The sequence below is a fragment of the Leptosomus discolor genome, chromosome 1 (assembly GCF_034619465.1).
Source record: "Leptosomus discolor isolate bLepDis1 chromosome 1, bLepDis1.hap2, whole genome shotgun sequence".
NCBI classification, from domain to species: domain Eukaryota; kingdom Metazoa; phylum Chordata; class Aves; order Leptosomiformes; family Leptosomidae; genus Leptosomus; species Leptosomus discolor.
In genome coordinates this window covers 61,685,304-61,705,726 of record NC_141391.1, presented here as the reverse complement: position 1 = coordinate 61,705,726, position 20,423 = coordinate 61,685,304, and the positions used below count along the sequence as shown (strand labels likewise).

Sequence of the window (20,423 nt, the reverse complement as noted above, 5' to 3'; positions counted from 1 at the left end):
TACTTTTTTATAGTAGTTGCATCAGGCCTGGGATCAGTCTTCATGGCAAAATACACTGCTAATGCTGTCTGGTCAATATGAGAGATTACAGTATTTGCAGCTTCAACAATTTCATCAAGTCTTTTCATTCGCTCCTAAAGGAAGAATAAAAAAGATGTCTAGTACTATGAAATCACACTACTTGATTGTTGATTCTACTCACACTAAGATAATTGCAAAGTATGCAGAAATAACATTAGGTAATTCATCATGTCCTTTTCTCCACTTTCTCCAATTTTTGGTTCAAAAACTGGTAAGAAGTCTGCATCAAGATTTCCCACTTATGTAGTCCATTTCACTGAAAAACTGTAAAACATGAGGTGGGTATATGCAAAATGCAGAGTTTACAGAAAGCCAACCACCTTTCAGGAAGAATTAATCCTCTTAAATAATGGTACCAGTTATTCATTTCAGAAATAAATATAAAATCAGAATCAAATAAGCGGAAAAATATTCAAGCTACTCATATATACACAAAGCTGTTTATCTTCAAGATAAACAAAAAAAAAGCAGACATGTGAACTTTTCTGTTCACGGTTCTCATTTTTGAGGACAATGACAGATGGTGGATTTAGCTGTGTCATTTCAAGTTGTTTGAGAAATTCTGCTGGAAGAAATTACCAATCCAGTAGAGGAGCACAATGGGATGTATGCTTGTCCCAGTAACCACCATTTAGAATTATATTGCTGTAGCCTGAACCAGTAAGGAAACTTACAACGTGTTTAACCTAACAAGGCGTAAATGATAAGCAAATATACTATAGGTAGGCACACTTTCTTTCATTCTGCTGTGGGGTTAAGTAAAACACAGTCAGTTAGGGAGGCAGCTATCAATTTAATGAGGAGTTTCTGCTTTACAGTACTGAGTACAGCTATGGTAGACACTTCAAGATCAAACATGTATGAAGAAAAATTCAGTTGTTCACGCTACATGGATGTATTGAGACAAATCGAGGTTAAAAAGCGTTAACCTTTTCAGAATCCAGCTGATGAAGTCTTGCAACGTACAATGGAAGATGATTAGGAAATGCTTCTTTCAACTCATTATACATGTCAGTGGTATCCAGCCTAGAAGAGAGGAGGACATAGCATGAAAGTACAGATTCTGGATTTTTTTTTTTTTTGTACGAGTACTTCAGGCTTGCGTAGTCATGACAGAAGACATACTTGGTCATCCACTGTATTTTTAGATCTCTTAAAGCTTCAGCAAATTCTTCTTTTACATCTTTTTCTTTTTCCTGTTCTCTTTCTTTTTCTTTGCTGCCATTTTTACTCTTCGATGGCGATGGTATCAGATGATAGTGAACAGTAAGGACATCCTGGAGGTGGGAAAAGAGACACATACTGAGAGGGATACAGTATGCTTTTTTCTGATGCTATATAAAAGCTAAATCATAGCAAGCAACTACTGTGAACTACACATACACCGAGTAAAGATTCAGAGAGCAAAGTTAATAGTCATTAAGAATTCAGGAACTGCTTTAACTTTTTATTTTAAGCAATGCAAACATGTAAATATTAAAACAGCACACTGTAAGACAAGAAAGCCTAAAATTTAGCAAGTTTGACATTTTTGTGTTCATAAAATTTTACATATTAGTTAGGGAATCAGAAGGGTGGGGGTTTTCTGTTTGTTTACAAAAAAAGCAAATAACTTGGTTAAAAGGTAAAGTAAAAAAAAAAAATCGGTTAGAGAGCCTATCCTACAAATCTGGCAATAACCAAATGAATAAAGATGACTGAATTCTAAAAAATAATACCAGTAGCGTAAACATGAATCATGTCATAGGATACATATGTTTATTCCTCCTGAGCCAATATTTCTTCCATATGCTTACTGAATTAGCTGATGCATCCACAGTCAACTTTTCCAGTTTGCTGCTACAGACTTTCCAGTTTCACCTGTATCTGTGCTCAAATTAAGTAGAAACAGCACTTTTTTTTTTTTTTTTAAAAACCCTGGCTAGCATAGAAATATCACTATAGTTTGAGTTCATGCTACACTGGTCAACAACTACCATGAGAAAATCAGCTACAGCTATTTAAAAGGAATATCCTAACTGATCTTAGATCACGCTCTGAAGAGCATTTCCTAAGATGATTTACACATAAATTTGCAAATAAGCCAGCATTAAGATTTCAGTCATTGCTTCTAAAACATTAAAATTGCTAGGGGAGGCAGTTTTGTTGGTTTTGGTTTTCATGATGCAATTTTTAAAAAAGCCTCTCCCTAAACAGTGAGGGCACATCTCCCGTTATTTTACATACAGAATATTTCACAAAGAACATGACTTAAGTTTAAATCCTCTAGATACCATTACTCTGTTGCAACATCATGCAAAACACTGATGCACGCTCAGTCGCTGTGGTAGCAAGGTGAATATGCTTCCCATAAACCAGATCAGTGTTGTGTAATGAAATGAAATCTTGTGCACAAGATACAATTCTATCAGGTTACTGAAATAGTAAGTAAAAAGGAGACTGTTAGAAACTGCTATGTATGACCTTGAAGTAATGGACTTCAACACCACACTTCTGAAACTATTCAAAAACACTGATGCAGAACAATTTTATTTGAACTGATAGTTCAAACAGACCAGCAGCTTGCTACGGGTTACTGAAAGCAATACTGGTAAGAGAAAGTGACATCAATATTCCCTTAAAACAATCTTTTTAGCTACTTAATATGTAATTGCAGATGAACCACAAAATTGACATTTACGGGTTTTTTTGAAGCCTACTTTAGATCACTAATCTAGATTACACTGTAGCTTTCACAGGAACTATCCTGCACATGTGCATTTGAAGTACCAAGTGCATGCCCAGGCAGTACACCTAACTAAAACTCCAGCAAGACCTAGGCCAGAGCATGACAAAACAGCTCATGGAGGCAAGCATGTGTGGTGGAGGATACAGAAGTCAGGAACATGGTATGGGGGTGGCTGAGGTAATTAGTACGGTGGAAAGCAACAACGTAGATCATTAAAGCAAACCAAACATCTTAAGATGCCTAAGAAGTTAGTTCAATATAAAAACCTGAATCAGTAGTTTACAGTGTTTTTTGAAAGGCGTCCTCTATTGAGGCTAATACTTTCCTAAGAAAGAATTCCTAAAAATGTTTTTCTAGTATTTCAGGATTTCCTTCTTGAAAGTCCTCTTTGATCTTACGTGACGACATATGTTTGAAGTTATGTATCTAAACAGGCTCTGCATTCTCAAGCCTTGTTTATATGAGAAGGCTCCACTACTCTGCTTTACGTTTCAAACCAAGTGTAATTACATTAACAAAATCCTTCTTATGTGGATGAACACTTAAGAGACTAATCCTATGTAGCTAAACCATCAACAGTAAAATGTCACCTCCCCATTCTCTCAGCCAGGTACTTCTGGTCTCATGAGATTCTGCAAGCATTACAAACTATGACCACTGAAAAGAAAACAATGAGCTTCAGACCTAAGCACACTCCTTTTCCAAAAGAGCTTACAGAAAAAGAGGCACACTCTTCTCTACAGACATCAAACTTATTTCATGGGATAAATAAGGTTTAGGTGTGTATCATGTTTAACTCAACTATCACAAGACCATAAGATGGACTGAAGGCTTCTTTCTTCTCTCTATCCTGACTGCAAACACCAGCATTGTTTATAAAACTTGGCAACCCCCTAGATACCAAAAGATCCCAGAATGACACTGTCATTGCCTTCACAGAAACATCTATCATTAGAGGTTAAGAAGAAAGGCAACTCTTCACAATTCAGCACTTTAATCTGTTTTCTTATTAAAATTTCACTCTAACTGTTCTACAGCAACAGAATGCTAGTGTACTGCATTTGGTTTTATACATACCTACAAAAAGATACAGGGCCATAGACAGAGAAAGGCAGCGAGCGAGCATATTATCCATTGAAAAAATGATTTTAAGGAAGCTTTCATATTAATGAGAAAGCTGCCCTTTGTTTATCCTCTAAAAAAAATTAAGCAATATTAAAAACTTTGGAATCATACAGGATATGTACTTTGGTCAGTGTACTCTGTGCAGAGTTTGGTAAGCCCCAGTGAGTTTACTTTTAACTAGAACTACAAACTGCACATATAGACAAGCACAATGTCCTCAAAACAGTCAAACAGTTTTTTGCTTTTTTACAAAAATTTAACTTTGTTTAAAGATTTCAATTTAGATCTTCATCTGATGATTCAACATTTGGTACTTAAAAGTGGAGAAGACATACGAACTACTGTTATCTGTACTTTAAAGCACCCACAGCAAAACTAACCACAGGAAAAAGCTCCTTGAGGGAATACATCCCAGGTTTAATTTTCCATTTAATAAATACCACGCACATCTGCATACACACACAGAGTTGAATGTGCAGATGGAATTTGTATCTACTTTAAGATGCATACAATTTGTGCAACGTTCCTTATTTTTACAGCAATAGTCTTATTTAATTGAAAATAAATGATGTTTCTTGAAGTCACCAGCCAGGCTTATGCAAGATTACGTCAGACATGTACTTCATCCTATTTTTGAAGGCCTCTTGACTGAACAGGGCTAGCATCTTAATACTCAAAGGAAGTTATCCTTTTACATTCGATTTCACAGTGGTGTTTATTAGTCTTCCACTACTACTTGTCGATACCTGCGTAATGCATTTCTTGCTTCAAACTGGAAGAAAGGATGGCAGAGAGAAAGATGTAGAAATTTTCTATATATTACATATTGTTGTTCAAATGCTGCATTATGTAAAACAATCAAAAACTGCTTCTTACAGACTAGAAAAAGTCAATGATCTGTCTTCATTCTATGTTCATGACAAAACTTGCAGACAAGGGGAGGAAAAAAATCAGATTGTAACTGTGTTACACAAGTTAGGTTGCGAAAGAAGAAAGTTGCATAGAACCGATTTGTTTTTCACACAGTTGTTTAGCACGTGCCTCCCCCTTAGAGACCAAGGGCACTTCTAAGAATACACCAGGTTCCCAAGCCGTGACAGTAGGGCACTTTCTGCTTCAGTGGGCATCAGTTCAGAGGAAAAGCATTCCCGAATTCTGAACTTCATACATATCATAGGTTCAGTGGTCAGACAGAAAGGAAATCTTTTTTTCTTAAGTCCAGACACATTGAAGACAATGTAAAAACCCAAACCCAAGGGTTGTTTTGGTTTTGTTTCAGGTTTGGGGTTTTTTTAAGATAAAATTATGTTCCCCAGAATAGCTCTTTGAGCATAAAATTATGGATTAGGCATATGATTCTGCTGTACATCTCTAGTAAAACAAAGACACCTGCTTATTCTGTGGAAAGAACTCATTGACCTTTTTGTCCAGTTATAAAATAATTAACTATCTTCTTTGGAAAATGAGGCTGCTATTTCCTGGCATAACCTCAAAGTGCCTTCATGCAAAATAGAGAAGCTGTTGAAGTATGGGCTGGATGAGCAGTCAGTCAGGTGGATTGAAGCCTGCTGAATGGCCAGGCCCAGAGGGTGGTGATCATCAGCACACAGTTGGAGGCCGGTAACTAGTCGTGTACCCCAGGGGTCACTACTGGATCGAATCCTGTTCAACATCTTCATTAATGATCTGGATGATGGGGCAGAGCTCACTCTCAGCAAGTTTGCAGGTGACACTAAACTGGGAGGAGCAGCTGATACAGCGGAGGGTTGTGCTGCCATCAAGAGGGACCTTGACAGACTGCAGAAATGGGCTGTCAGGAACCTCACAAATTTCAACAAGCAGAACTGCAAAGTCTTGCACCTGGAGAAGAATAAATTCATGCACGAGTACATGCTGAGGGCCACCCAGCTGGAAAGCAGCTTTGCAGGAATGGACCTGGGGGTCCTGGTGGACACCAAGTTGAATGTATGCCAGCAATGTGGTTTTGTGGTAAAAAGGGCTAATGGTATCCTGGGCTGCATTAGACATACTACCAACGGGTTGAGGGAGGTGATCCTTCTCCTCTACTCTGCCCTGGTAAGGCCACACCTGGAGTACTGTGTCCAGTTCTGGGCTCCCCAGTACAAGAGAGATGTGGACGTACTGGAGAGAGTCCAGGGAAGGTCCATGAAGATGACTGACTGGAGCATCTGTCGTATGAGGAAAGGCTGAGAAAGCTGGGACTGTTGAGCTTAGAGAAGGCATTTGGGGGGTGGAAGGGTAATCTCATCAATCTGTGTAAATATCTGGAGGGAGGGTGTAAAGAGAAATCCACACTCTTTTCAGTAGTGCACAATGAGAGGACAAGAGGCAACGGCCACAAACACACACAGGAGGTTCCCCTGGACATCAGGAAATGTTTTTTCCACAGTGAGGATGACTGAACACTGGGCACAGGTTGCCCACAGTGGTTGTGTAGTCTCCACTCTTGGAGATACCCAAAAGCTGTCTAGGCACGGGCCTCAAACTAGCTCTAGGAGGCTCTGCCCGAGCAGGGGGCTTAGACCAGGTCACCCTCAGAAGTCCCTTCCAGCCTCAGCCAATCTGTGAAAATAAAAGTACTTTCAAACAACCAGAAACGTCCACCCTGGACTTCTGGTAATGTCATGCACACAGGTGCAAGCTAACAATTTCCCTCCTCCCTCAACTAAAAAAAAACCCACCTCCCTCAACTGAAAAAAACCCCACCTTTCCACAGACTAGTCACCTAGGTATCAGAGCAAACAACATACTTAAAAATGGGATTTGTAAATTAACACTCCTAATCCTACAAGAAGGCCTGGACTTGTCCGTGAAAAATACAAAAAAAAAAAATCTACACATACCTTTTTGACTGACTGGCTCACAAAGGAAATATATAAACATGTTTTCCATGCTGAAAAACATCTTAACCACATGTAGACTTATGACAGGGCAGGGTAAACATTCAAAACTTGTAAACTAGGAAGCCCTCAGAGCTGCATTCTCAGAAAAATATATTCATTAATGGAGCTTTTATGGATCAATGCTCTGAAATACACTGTTTTATTTATCTGCTGCCAGTACACTGATGCCTCTTATGAATAATAGGTGGAAGTATCAAGAACAGGTTTTATTTTGGCTTGGGTAGGTATGCTGCTCAGATCTGAACACAAATCTCTGTTCTAAAAACAAAAGAAAAAAACCCCCATGCAACCTCTTGAATCTGTTTAATCACATTTTGTTATGCAAATTAAATTATGATTAGAGTTTAACTCTCTCGTTAGCGATTCACTTAGTGAAGATTTTATACCCTATTCATCAGGAAGCAGCGCATTCACATGGGATTTTAAATCACCTTTCTAAAAGGAATCTGCATAATTTTCATATGGAGTATAAAAACAAAACTGCAGCAATGCGCATGAAAATCCTTCTTGTAAAGCCTAATCACATTGCCACACAGTTACTACACCAAGACCAGACTAAGTTAGCAGGCTCAGTTACCAGCTCACTGTTAACAAAATAATCGATTATGGCAATAAACGGTGTTATTCATGATTCTCATGCCTTATTTCTAACAAGAATCCTGACTAATTTGCATTTCACTCCAGAACACAGTACCTTGAAAACAAAAGAATGTAAACAGCCTTATAACTTAAGGCCAAAATAAGAAAAAACAGTAGCCTTATAAAGGTAGCCTATTAAAATACTTTTTGGGTTTTTTTTATAAAGACTATTTCAGTCTCTGACTGCTGGCAGAATATTCTATTACCTAATATAAAAATACGAGACTATTAAACACTGCTATGTTAAAAGTCACTCCCTACCTGAAATATCTTACACATGCTTCAAAATTCTTTCCGTAAATTCTACTACCTGCTAACATCACTGTATAAACTCTAGCCTATAACAAGTTACATTCGAGTAGAATCATGAATTGAGAGACTTCTCAATCAAGCCCATCCCTCCCAAGAAAAAAATTGCTTGCTACTGTATGTTTCTTTACAACTGTAATGAATCCAGCTCTCAATTCAGTAGACTTGGTATACTGTTAGATATTCAATTCTACATCAAAGTGTTAGGTTCATATTCAGTTGTCAATTTGCAGACAGAATAGAATAGGCAGAAACACTTGCCACAGAAAAATCTTGACAAACACTGAAGATTCCCGAGTATTTCATAAAAAGAAAAGTTACAGACCACTAATCACCACATGCATTTTTACAGCACTTATTGCAGAAGTATCCAGATGCTCACATGCCTCTCAGCTTTGTATTACAACAGTGTTTTGTCATTCTACCAGTAGACATACTTAAGGTGCTGAAGTAAATAACTCAGGACTAAGGAGGTAGATGAAGACGACAAAACCCGATACTGGTAGACAAATTCTTTAAGTCATACGCAAAAAGACTTAAGTATATCTTTTTCAAAAACTAACATTCAGTACCTTTTTAAATTTTCCTTGTCGCTTTGCTGCAGACTGCCCCTGGGAGTTAGAATAACATACTGTAAGAAAACATGCACACACCACACAGGATGGAGACACCTTCTCTGTACAATTACGGTTATACTTTCAACCTACAGATCTTTAAACTTTTAGAGAGTCACATTATGATCAAACATGCTCTTAAAGCATGCTCTTTCAGATTTTAAAAATTAATAAAACAATGCATTATTCTGTATACAGTCCATTATTCCTGTAAGACAAGCAAGTGTTGTTAACCACTTAGCTTAAATTAACAAATTACAGAAACTCAGCCTCAAAAGTGTAAATTTTAGGTTTTGACTGTTTAGGGGCATTGTTCTATTTCATAATAAATACACAGAAATGAGATACATTTTCCCTCACATTGCATCCACTTGCTGACCCAGGGACAATTTTGCTGCCTAGTCCTCCTTTTTTGTTTCCTGGTACATACTGAGGTTCACTAAAGGCAGCAGAAATTACCTGACGCTATTTGATACCCTTTTTCTAGTGAAATATGACTGTAACAGTAATGCCTTTGCCTAAGACATGAGACAATCCTCAGCTAGAATTTCTCTCCATGTAAGCTCTTCAGTATTCTTCATCACATGAAATTTGACAGGCAATACCTACCTACTTCCTACTCCCCAACCCAAAAATCACTGTATACAACTACTTAGTCTGGTTTTAAAATAAGATAGACGAGAATTACAAACAATAGTTCAAGGAAGTGCAGAATTCAAGTTAGGGAAACTGTACTACACTACTGAAATGTATTTACCATGGATTTCATAAAAGCATACTTGCAACTTTGCAGGAATCGAAGAAATATAAAACTAAGTATTTTAAAGTTCTTAGTTACTGGATTTTTCCTCACTGATACATAAATACTCCTGACAGACGTTATCTAACCTGCAGTTACATGCAATTTAAGTACTACCCCAAAATACTACCTACAAGCAAATCTGATTGAATGAACTAAACTTTTCCACTCAACAAGATCTAAAAGTGTGTGCCCACCTACTCCCAGGAACTTATTTTCTATGAAAACATACTCTGGTTTCATACACATTGTTAAGCCCCATCTAGTGACATATGGACATAGACGAACTACCTCTAAATACTAACAATTACGAAGATTGATTCAAATTTATTCTCAGCTTTGCCATCTATTGAAAAATAGCTAAGGGAATCTTCTAAATACCTTAGCACCAGATACACACAAAAGTGATCTGGTTACTATAATCACTGTTGCACTACAGATTCATACAAGTTAGAAACCGTTTTTTACAAGATGCTGCGTTATAAGCAAAAAACCCTACAGCTTTTTTCTACCATCACATACAGAGATCTTACATTATTCTGTTGGAATACACAGTCGTATTAGTGGTTGACAACAGTGTGCAGCAAGTAAGAATATCTGCTTATGCGTTTGAGTCAGCAAAATTCCTACTACTTTGTAACAGTAACATGTAGCTGTTAAGAAAGCACATTTTTGCTGAAAATTGTATGCATGCAAGGAAGAGTACAGCTGCTTATTAGAGAACCCACATGCACAAAATACAATATATATGCATGTATTTTTCATTCAAAAATATACTAAGCTAGGCAATTGCAAAAAATCACTTTTAAAGGCTTCACACCAACAAAAAAGTGGTTCTAGAAATACAAGTATTCAGAGCAAAAGAATTAGAATTCAAAATTTAGAAAATGCAATTAAATTTGAAATTATAAGGTGAAAATAAAAATAGACCTACTTAGAAGTTACTCTGACTTTATAATGAAACAACTGCTTCTAAAATGTGTTATGTTACTAAACCTAGTGCTCTTTAAAGTACTAAAACCATGAAACACAGCGCTTCCCGATATGCCATTTACTCGCTTCAAGAGTTTCAGAAAAAGAAGCCATCATCCATTTCAAATACTCACAGCTTTCTTTCCGAGTTCTGTTTTAGACAGTGTAAGAGCTCCTGCAAGATAACACCCTGGTCCTGCTCCTTTAGGGATTCTAGTCAAAAAAAAGAAAGCTCAGGGTTAAAATCAGGTTCATTAATGTTCCATGCGGACTACAATAAAGAATTCAAACAGTGAAAGAGCAACACAAGAGGAATTACTAAGCCTAAACAGGTAGACACTATCAAAGTATGATTTCAGTTAGGTGCAGAGGCAGCTGATTAGATGCAGATGAGAAAAACAGGACTTCAGTAACTTACTTGTCATCGGGCAGAGATGTAACAAAGAATGGCTGACTGTGTTTTGGTGGTAATGTCAAACTGTTGGATTTCTTCTTCCCTAAGAGAGCAAGGCTATGGTTTTCATAAATATCTAAGCTCAAGGTACTAGACAACCTGTGAGAAACAATAAATGGAAGGTCTTTGATGCGATCCAGCTCACTGTTCTGTTCATGACGAATTTGTAAGCGAATAGTGTAATCTCCTTTTTCCAGTTTCACAGAATACTGAAAGAAAGAAGTTCTCATAAATGTCGAGACTAAATACTTCACCATTCACAAAGAAATCCAGAAATAAGACTGTCATGTTCTTCTTGATCCACATAGCTCTACCCATTTAAAATATGCTAGACTGCTTAGTTTTAGAATCTCCTGAAAAGAGTGCTTTCAAGACTTGATAGCAACCAAAACACATTTTAGATTGACAAAAAAAAAAAATTAAGCTTTCAGAACACAAAATAGGCTGACATCATTTGTTCCTACTCCTACACTGTATTAACTGCTCAAATAATAATCAGAATTCTTGCTAAACTTTCAGTTCAAAACCTCTAGCAGGTTTGCCTTGATACACTTTCAGTTTACTATGTAACTTCAGGTGCTCTGTGGTTTAGATCACAGGATATCTTCCACTGTCTCTGTACCAGCTTTCACACTGGGAGACCCAGTATTCCCGTGAGATTTAAGGTTACAGTTTAAATAGCTCACAGACTCTTTGCCCTGAACTTTTACTATATTCAGCTAGGAACATGCACGTAACATCACCTCCATTTATTAAAAACAAAACAGAAAACAAACGACCCCCCTCCCCAAAAAACTCAGGCTCTTAAATTGTTACGTTTTGAAAACATTCTTTCACTTCTGTCAACCTAAAAAGGCACCATGTGGATGTTTTGAGCAGTAGCATGCTAAGTTTCCTTTCTGCTGCTGCTGCTATAATACAAAAGGCAGGCCTAGGTAGAAAGGGACAATAACTTAGAACCACCCTGCTCACAGAATCTCTCTCTCCTGGATTAGGGAGTTATGCTTCTTCTTGGTGGTATTTCTTCCTGAATTAAATAATTTTGAACTGCTTTAGAATTCTTCTATAATGTACAACATCAGATATTTACAGCATGGTGGTCCACCAGGTGTAAGCAACAGACTACTGTGGTGATTTTTACATTTTATAGCACCTTAACAATGCAGGTTAAGGAACAGAAGTTTAAATAACGCAATTTCTGAAATTAATTTTTAAGATTCTAAAGACACACTTTAGAGTTGATCCTTCGTACATTTCCAGAATGATCGATCTATCAAAATAAACATACATTGATGAAGTTCATTTGTGATTTTGGATTGTTAAAAACCAGTTTCAGATCCAAAAACTATGGAAAATGTTTCTCTTATGTGTGAGTTGTTTTTTTTTTTTTCTTTTCTATCTGCTTTCGGCCTCTGCATGATCCAGACACAGAGTCTGTTCCAGCAGAAAGATATTCCCAGAGAGGGCAAAGTATCTACAAGTCTGGGGCAAAAAAACTCCCTTTGAAATATAGCAACAGGAAGTAAACAAAGCTATAGGATTTAAAAGGCTATTTGAAAACATCAACACCACATAAGACAGCCTTCATGAATATAGAAGCCTCTGATCTATCAGCGGACAAAGACTACAGAAAAATAATGGATCCTTTCCACCTTAGAAAAGTTCAAGGTAGAAAAGTTTTCACAAATTATCTTTGTGAAAAACCCAAACATAAAGACAACAATAACTTGAATTCACTTCTTGAGAAGCACCAGTCAAAATCGCACGATATCACAAGTTACCAGCTTTTTGTAGAAATAAGACACCATAACTCCTTCTCCTTCCTTGGAAGAAAAAAATCATAATATTCTTTTTCATGGAAACAAACCTGTCATTACTTTTTTCATACAAATATATCATCACTGAACCTGCCTTCTTGTGAAGATATAAGAACATTATATCTATGCATCAGGAAGTGTTAGGAGCTAACAGCAGGCCTGGGAAGTGAAAAAGAATGTAAATTTTCACACTGTGCAGAAAACAGAATGTAAAATAAATGCATTACTGTGTACCTGGTGTGGATATGCATCTCCTGAACCCATTTGTCTTTTGTTCTGGTCAAAAATAATCCACAGTTGACTATCAAACTCAGATTCATACAACAATTCACAAAGAAGCGGACAGCTTGGAGTTACTTCTCCACTCTTCGGCTATTAAAAGAAAGGTCAAAACATTTAATCCACAACTGAATAAAACAAGTACAATCCTTACATGCATGTTCAAAAGAATACCTGAACAAAATCCCATTTCAAGCAACAGTAGCTCCTAAAATAAACCAAATGAGAATTTTGATTGTAGAGTGGGAATCTAGACCTTGCTTCTGACAGAAAGCTAGCTGAAGTTAAAATCTGATTTTAGAAAACATGCTGTATTTTTATTGACTTTTAAAAAAGCCCTATCACCCATAACCCTTACCTGATGGAAGTTATAGGTCAAAATCATCTCATATAGTTGACGATTATTTGGTAAAATATCTCTGGAGCCCAAAGGTTTTATTTTTGCACTCACTGGTCTGCAGTTAAACAACAAAAAACAACAGAAGGTACTCTTAAGAAACATGTATCCTCTATCAAAATTCGTCTTGTCTAAACAGAAGCATATTCTGAACTACAAGTGAATTCATCACATGCAATAACATCTCTTAAAATATCGTAACTATCCAGGCAGCAGAAATTCCTCAGTTAAAACGAATGTCTGTTCAAAAACAAGGTTTAGTGACACTACAGACACTGCCAAAGAAAATGACACAAAACTGGGAGGAGTGGCTGACACACCAGAAGGCTGTGCTGCCATTCAGTGAGACCTGGACAGGCTGGAGAGCTGGGCAGGGAGAAATTTAATGAACTACAACAAGGGCAAGTGTGGAGTCTTGCATCCGGGAAAGAACAACCCCATGTACCAGTACAGGTTGGGGACTGAGCTGTTAGAGAGTAGCGTAGGGGAAAGGGACCTGGGGGTCCTGGTGGGCAGCAGGATGACCATGAGCCAGCAATGTGCCCTGGTGGCCAAGAAGGCCAATGGCATCCTGGGGTGTATTAGAAGGGGTGCGGTCAGTAGGTCGAGAGAGGTTCTCCTCCCCCTCTACTCTGCCCTGGTGAGACCGCATCTGGAACAGTGTGTCCAGTTCTGGGCCCCTCAGTTCAAGAAGGACAGGGAACTGCTTGAAGTAGTCCAGTGCAGAGCCACAAAGGTGATTAAGGGGGTGGAACATCTCCCTTATGAGGAAAGGCTGAGGGAGCTGGGTCTCTTTAGATTGGAGGAGACTGAGGGGTGACCTCATTAATGTTTATAAATACGTAAAGGGCGAGTGTCAGGAGGATGGAGCCGGGCTCTTCTCAGTGATGGCCAATGACAGGACAAGGGGCGATGGGTGCAAGCTGGAGGACAGGAGGTTCCACATTAACATAAGGAAAAACTTTTTCACTGTGAGGGTGACAGAGCACTGGAACAGGCTGCCCAGAGAGGTGGTGGAGTCTCCTTCTCTGGAGACATTCAAAACCCGCCTGGATGCGTTCCTGTGTGACCTACTCTAGGTGGTCCTGCTCTGTCAGGGGGGTTGGACTAGATGATCTTTCGAGGTCCCTTCCAACCCCTAATATTCTGTGATTCTGTAAAGTTCTTTGAAAGAAGCCAACAGATCCTAGCAAGCATGTCTAAATGCCCAAAATTAAAGGCTAAAAAAAAAAAAAAAAAAAAAAAGAGAAAACCAACAGACGTCAGGATTAGGAAAAAAAATCTGGTTACTCTACATCAGCACTTTTAGGCATAGATTGAAAGATTAATGACACAGTAATTAGAAGACAGAATAAACAGTTGCTAATTGTTTGCTATAGGAAGTTATATTAGAAAAGACTCTCTAAGAGGCCTTACAGAAATCTGAGTAGTAACACAGAAAAACATTAACATAGACTACTTATGTGCTGTATGTTAACTCAAATGCTGTTGAGAGCACCACAAACATTTTAGACCTTAAGCATCAAAGAATATAAGCTAAATAAAAATAATACAGGAAAATCAGAGCTTTGAAAATAAACAGGGGAATGAGGGTGGCCTGGCATCATTTAAGTTTATGTTTCATACATTCATTCTGACAGCCTTTAATTACACGATCAAAGCTTTTCTATAACATTCTGTCAGCTCTTTCATTGCCAAGAGCACAGACTAGTCACTCAGTAATATATCTGGGCTGTATCAAAACACAGGTCCATTTAATCCAGGTTTCCTAGTCTGGCAGACACCAGACAAACTGTTGACAGAAGACTTAAGAACTAAGTAATACCACACATGATACATCTTCCTAATACTCACCCTGCCTCCAAGCATTTGAAACTCGAGACTGAATGAGAAGCCATTCAGTACTTTTTTTTTTTCCTCTGTGTTATGACTCATTACTTCATTCAAGAGACACTATTCATGCCTTAATTCAAATACAGAAATATTTCTCACTAAATGTACCTAACTGCAGTCTGTTTACTGTCAGATGAGTGCCTCCCACATAACAAGGAGATAAGAGAATCTCCATTTTACAAACCAAGAATGAGGCAAAGATATATCAGGGGATTGATTTATTTCCTCGCTTAAGCCGTATCAAATGGGTTTTTTTCTGAATCTAACGTTAGGTGGTTCATTAAACGATAAACTCCTATCGATCTCAATTCCAGTTATAAGAATCCAAAAGCCCCAGACAGAGCCCAAGGTCACCACTGAGAGGCCCAAATAATGGAAAACTTTGGATTACTGACCACTGTGAAACTGTCTGGTCCAAGTCTTAGAAGTACTGCTTAAACTGTATGGCGTTTCTTTTTCCTCAAGTGACCAGCTTTAGTAATTGCTGCACTGGTTCAGAATTTTACAATAAAGCTTTTCCTCCTAATCAGCATGTGTGAAACTGATAACAAGATAAACACAACTTTCCACACAAAATTCTACACCAGATCCTACAAAAATATTTCCAATCAAGCAAGAGAGAAGACAGCCTTCCCAGGTCAAAACACACAGGATCTGAAGCAGCTGCTCAAAAAAACCCACAAAGCAACAAACAGTAGCACCAAATAACTCTACAACGTATTTCTTTAGATGTTAAAGTGCCCTTTACCTCTAAGTGTCTCCTTCAGAAGTAATGGAACTTTTTTTTTTTTAAATTAGCTTAAGGAAAATAATTTGCAAGGAAAAAGTCACCGTAATTCTCAAATTTTATCAAAGTTAAAAGGAACCAAAAATGACACTGCTGAGAAATTTTACTAATTGATGTTTCCAAACCTACTTGAAATTTGACAACAATATTGTTGTTACCCTAAATTTCACTGTTACTTTGTTACCATTTTAACTAGATATGAATAGTTTTCCCACTTTCCCGATAACAGTTCCCCAGAAACTCTACCTGAGCGTTTGAACCCAGCTTTTCAGATTTATGCATGGAGCAATATCTTCATACTTCAACAAGGACTGAACATCAAATCGTACAATGCCTTCTGAAGCATGCTAAAAAAAAAAAGCGCATATAACAGTTAAGCTTCTGTGCACTTATGTCAGGTGTGGATCATCTGATATGTCCCTCTCAAATGCAACACAAGCTGTATTTATCTATGCTATGAGAAGTAATACTGCATGAGTTTGAAACTGTCACAAGCTTACCTCTATTTTACAACAGCAGATATACTGGGACTTTCAAAACTTTAGCAATTGCAGTTAAAGTCTTACTTACATTCCCCGCCCCCCCCTCCCGCCCCTCCCATCTGAATAATTACAGAACTGCACAAGTCACACTTCGGGCAGGGCTGGGTTTTGTCAGTGCATTTGTGATTGAATTACGTATTCAAAGGAAAATCGTAAGTATTACTAAACTAAAATTTTAACCAAGTATTTTATGGTGCTTCTGCTTAGGATTACTGTTACAGAATAGTTTAGCTTTGCAAAAAAGAAGCAATATTACGTACACAGGCTAGTGATGGGCAAAATAATTCGAAAACTTTTCTTCTAGCAGTATCCTGTGACAAATCCACCATTACATCAGCAGAATTAAAATTTATTTTATGAAAATTACAGATGCTCAGGAAGGAAGGGCAAAACTCTTTGTATTCTCTGATGTTTAAGTCTCCATTATTCAGTTGATGTAATCCTGCTGGGGTGGGGGGAGCTGCTGTGCACACCAACACCACCAGCTCTTTCTTTTCCTGCTCTACTGGTTCAAGACCTGGTAACTTAGCACAATGCACCCACTCTTTTTTCCCCCCAGTTTATTTAGCTCTTAGAGCCTGAGTACATCCACATTCACCTGCGAGACAGCTATAATTTGCTCTGGCCCTTAGCTGAAAAAAAGGGAGGAGCCAAGATAAAATAGCATGGTGCTGCTTCCTGTAGGTATCGCCATCGCAGCTCCCAAAGCGAGCCATCTCCTGAGGGAGGCAAAGTCAAGCCAAGCCACATTGCACAGGAGAGCAAACAACACAGGAGCAAGACAAAGTACTGTAAATATTATGATATTAGTGTTTTTAGCAATTTTTTCAATCCTTTAGTATCACAGAGCCTTAGGAATCATGACACTGCCCATCCACTGTGCCTTCAACTACCCTAAATGATCAATCTCAAGCCAACTGGCACAACTCCATAAAACACTGAACAGAAAATAAATTTTAATGATATTTTGTTCTGAAAATGGTATTCAAAGTATTGGCTTTTAGCAATAGCAGTCTAATAGTCAAGTTCAAGGACTGTGGTCCCAGCAAAGTTTATTCACATAAACACTTGCTAGTGTACGTACAGTTGCAATTTCAGCCTTTTAGTATGTTCTTTCTACTGGTGTTGGGTTTGGATTCCTGTTTGAGGTTCGTTGGGTTTTTTTTTCTTCCTTTCTGTTTTTTTCCCCTTACTGATTTGTAATGAAAAGTCATAGGAAAAATCATAAATAACTGTAACAGGCATTTCTGTGGGACTGAACTCCTATCTACCTATTTTTAATAGAAAACATCAACACCTGGTGTATAAAGATACTTTTAGTCTTTCTAAATACATGCAAGAATGAAGAAAAGCTTTCTTTATTCTAAGATACCACAGGACTTCAGAATAATTCAAAATAAACACTCTGGAAAACTTACCATGTTTAGCTGAGGAGTAGCGCAAAGTACACCATGGAAAGAAATTGTGTAATTAATGCTAACATCGCTCAGGCTTGCCCACCACCGAGCAACGCAAAATTCAATGGTTTTTCCAGCCTGGGTAAAAAAAGCACAAGGTTAGACTCAAGCTCCCATCTTCCCCTTCTATTCACCCCAGCCTCCCTCATCACAACCCCAAAAAATTGGAGTATAGCTCAAAAAAGACCCCGTTAGGTCCAGTTGACTCCATTTGTATAGGTTTGCACAGCACCAAGTAAGACATTATACTTGCTCTAGAAAAGACAAGACAGCTCCAACAAAATAGGATGACTGATGACCACATCAAAGAGTGCCAGGGGTATACCCTACAGAGAAAGGTACAGCTTTTAAGTGTTATGTCTTCCTTTTCTATCCTTTAAACTAGGCAGACAGGTTAGTTCATAGAGGACATTAACATGTGTGCCCTAGAAAATGTGTATGAGAAGAGATTCCACTCTCTGCCTAAATAAGATGACATGAAGCTTGTGAAGCTGTTTTTTTTTGTGGTTGTTGTTGGTTGGTTGGGGCTTTTATTGTTGTTTATTATTTTTTAATTAAAATTCACAACGTGTCGACGGGACAAACTTAGCTTAGGGTCCCCCAACTGATGTTTCCACAGAGGGCAGGGGACTGAACAGCACAGAAATCATAACCACTCTTACGCTCTAGAGCTATACAACTAAATCAAGCAAGACAGAGGACAAACTTGGAGAAGTGGACACTATCATCCACACCACTGAACTCCTAGCTCACTCCCTGGTTCTGTTTTGGACTTTGAGATCACATTATTCAAGCTAAGCCTGCTGCACCTAAACAGTAGGAATGTAAGCCAGTCGGTTATCACCTGGCTTCAACATCAAGAGGTCACAGATTACCACATTAAGCACTGAAGGCAAAATATGCTGAACTGCATCCACCCAACAAGCCACAGACCCTATCCGAAACTAGTTTGTATAAACAAGTACCAAAAAATTGAAGAGATTAACACATATTATAAGGGCATTACCAAATGATTAAGAAACACTAGTAAGCTATTAGGGATCTTTTCAAAACTGAAAAGCAGAATATGGTAACAAAAGCATGATTTCTTGGGTTTGGGGTTTTTCTTTGGGGAAAAAAAGAAATATCCAAAATAAGTTATGTTACACTCCACTGATATATTACTTTCTCCCTCTTCCCCCACACCACCCCAGGGTCATTTACCAAGACAGGAAATGCTTCAGTCACGGATCCTTTTTCTGGTAAGGAAGAAAATTTGTAGAACTCATGACTTCTGTACGCTTTCTGTTTGACTAGCTGAACAGCATGAAGCACAAACTTGGCAGTCACATCAGCTGAACATGAACATACTGTCACTTCTAGATTAAAGAAAAAAAAATTAGTTTAAAGAGCCAAGAATTTTAGAAGTAAAGCAGAGATTCACCAGAAAACTATATGTGAATCATGCTTATATACCAGGTATTTACAAAGACCTTTTCAGATTAAGGAAAACTAGCAAAATTGAGAGATCAGTTAAGAGAAACAACTGAACTAAATAGTGAAAATGAATCAGATAGTACAGATATATAATCTGTACAGGACAGACTGCTGCTGAATTCCAAATTAAAAGTTTTATCACTAACTTCAATCTAAATGAAAGATCCTTATTTAGTAATCTCGCACATGAAGATAAGAAAAAATGAGAAAAAACCCCTTTTTTTGCTCGTTGCAGAATTATGAGCTACTCTCCCGTTATGAACATCACATTATCTTCAGTTAAGACATCTTTCAACAGTACATCCATACACGTTAAAAACTAGAGAAACCTCAGACACTAGTACTTTTCCCTAAACAGGGTATTCCTCCAGTTACGGTATTTGCTGGTTTCTAGAAGACTAAGAATCAGGATTTTTCTATATCAGAAACCATGAGATAACTCAAAAAAATCACTCCTCTAAGAGCTTAAAATCAAATAAGTATTTTATGTATTCATGGGTCAAATCCTTCAGTTTTCATTCAGACAGAACTCAAAATGATTTCAAAACAACTTTGTCAAGTCTGGCAGATGCGATATTTTTTATTTAATTAACGTGGTCATTTTCCTTACCAGCCCACGTAGCTCCCTGTGGAACGTCAATGAAGTGCCTTCGGATTTGACCAGGTTTAAAATGAACATCTGTATATGTCAGGTCATAGCTTGATGATTCATCTACTCTGTATGTCAAAAAGAAAATACAAACAGTAATCAAACATGCTGTGAAGCCCTTTTTTTTTTTTTAGAAAAAGTATTTTTAAATGCAAAAATACTGTCAAAAAAGTGTACAATGAGGATATTTAGTCCTCAGCACCAATTATTTTAATCTGTACTAATACAGAATCTGACAGCACACCATACCCAAAAGATTTAAAACATCAGCTCCACCACACTATGTAGACACTCTCCTCACCTCCCCGAAGTTACTGTGCTTAAACGTCAGTATCAAAGAATTCTAGCTTTCGGTGGACCTGCTTTTCCTGGCTGAGTAATTTCCCACTAAAGTGAGCTGAAGTAAATAAGAAGTAATATTTCTATGAATAAGTTAGAGAAAAGTTAATATTTTTTTCCTGAGGGTAGATTATCCACTGAA

General features: G+C 37.8%; 1 protein-coding gene across 1 annotated transcript in view; it reads right to left on the bottom strand.

The window, feature by feature from the left end:
- Nucleotides 1–20,423, bottom strand: part of TPP2 (tripeptidyl peptidase 2) — a 56,696-nt gene that overhangs the window by 11,839 nt on the left and 24,434 nt on the right. The window contains exons 16-27 of the mRNA XM_086476737.1: nt 19,904–20,010; nt 19,021–19,175; nt 17,779–17,895; nt 16,065–16,165; nt 13,100–13,196; nt 12,697–12,834; nt 10,610–10,854; nt 10,326–10,404; nt 8,379–8,417; nt 1,207–1,358; nt 1,011–1,107; nt 4–134 (exon numbers count right to left, since the gene is read on the bottom strand). Of these exons, the coding sequence (XP_086332863.1) occupies nt 4–134; nt 1,011–1,107; nt 1,207–1,358; nt 8,379–8,417; nt 10,326–10,404; nt 10,610–10,854; nt 12,697–12,834; nt 13,100–13,196; nt 16,065–16,165; nt 17,779–17,895; nt 19,021–19,175; nt 19,904–20,010 (1,458 nt within the window). The remainder of the gene's footprint in view (nt 1–3; nt 135–1,010; nt 1,108–1,206; nt 1,359–8,378; nt 8,418–10,325; nt 10,405–10,609; nt 10,855–12,696; nt 12,835–13,099; nt 13,197–16,064; nt 16,166–17,778; nt 17,896–19,020; nt 19,176–19,903; nt 20,011–20,423) is intronic.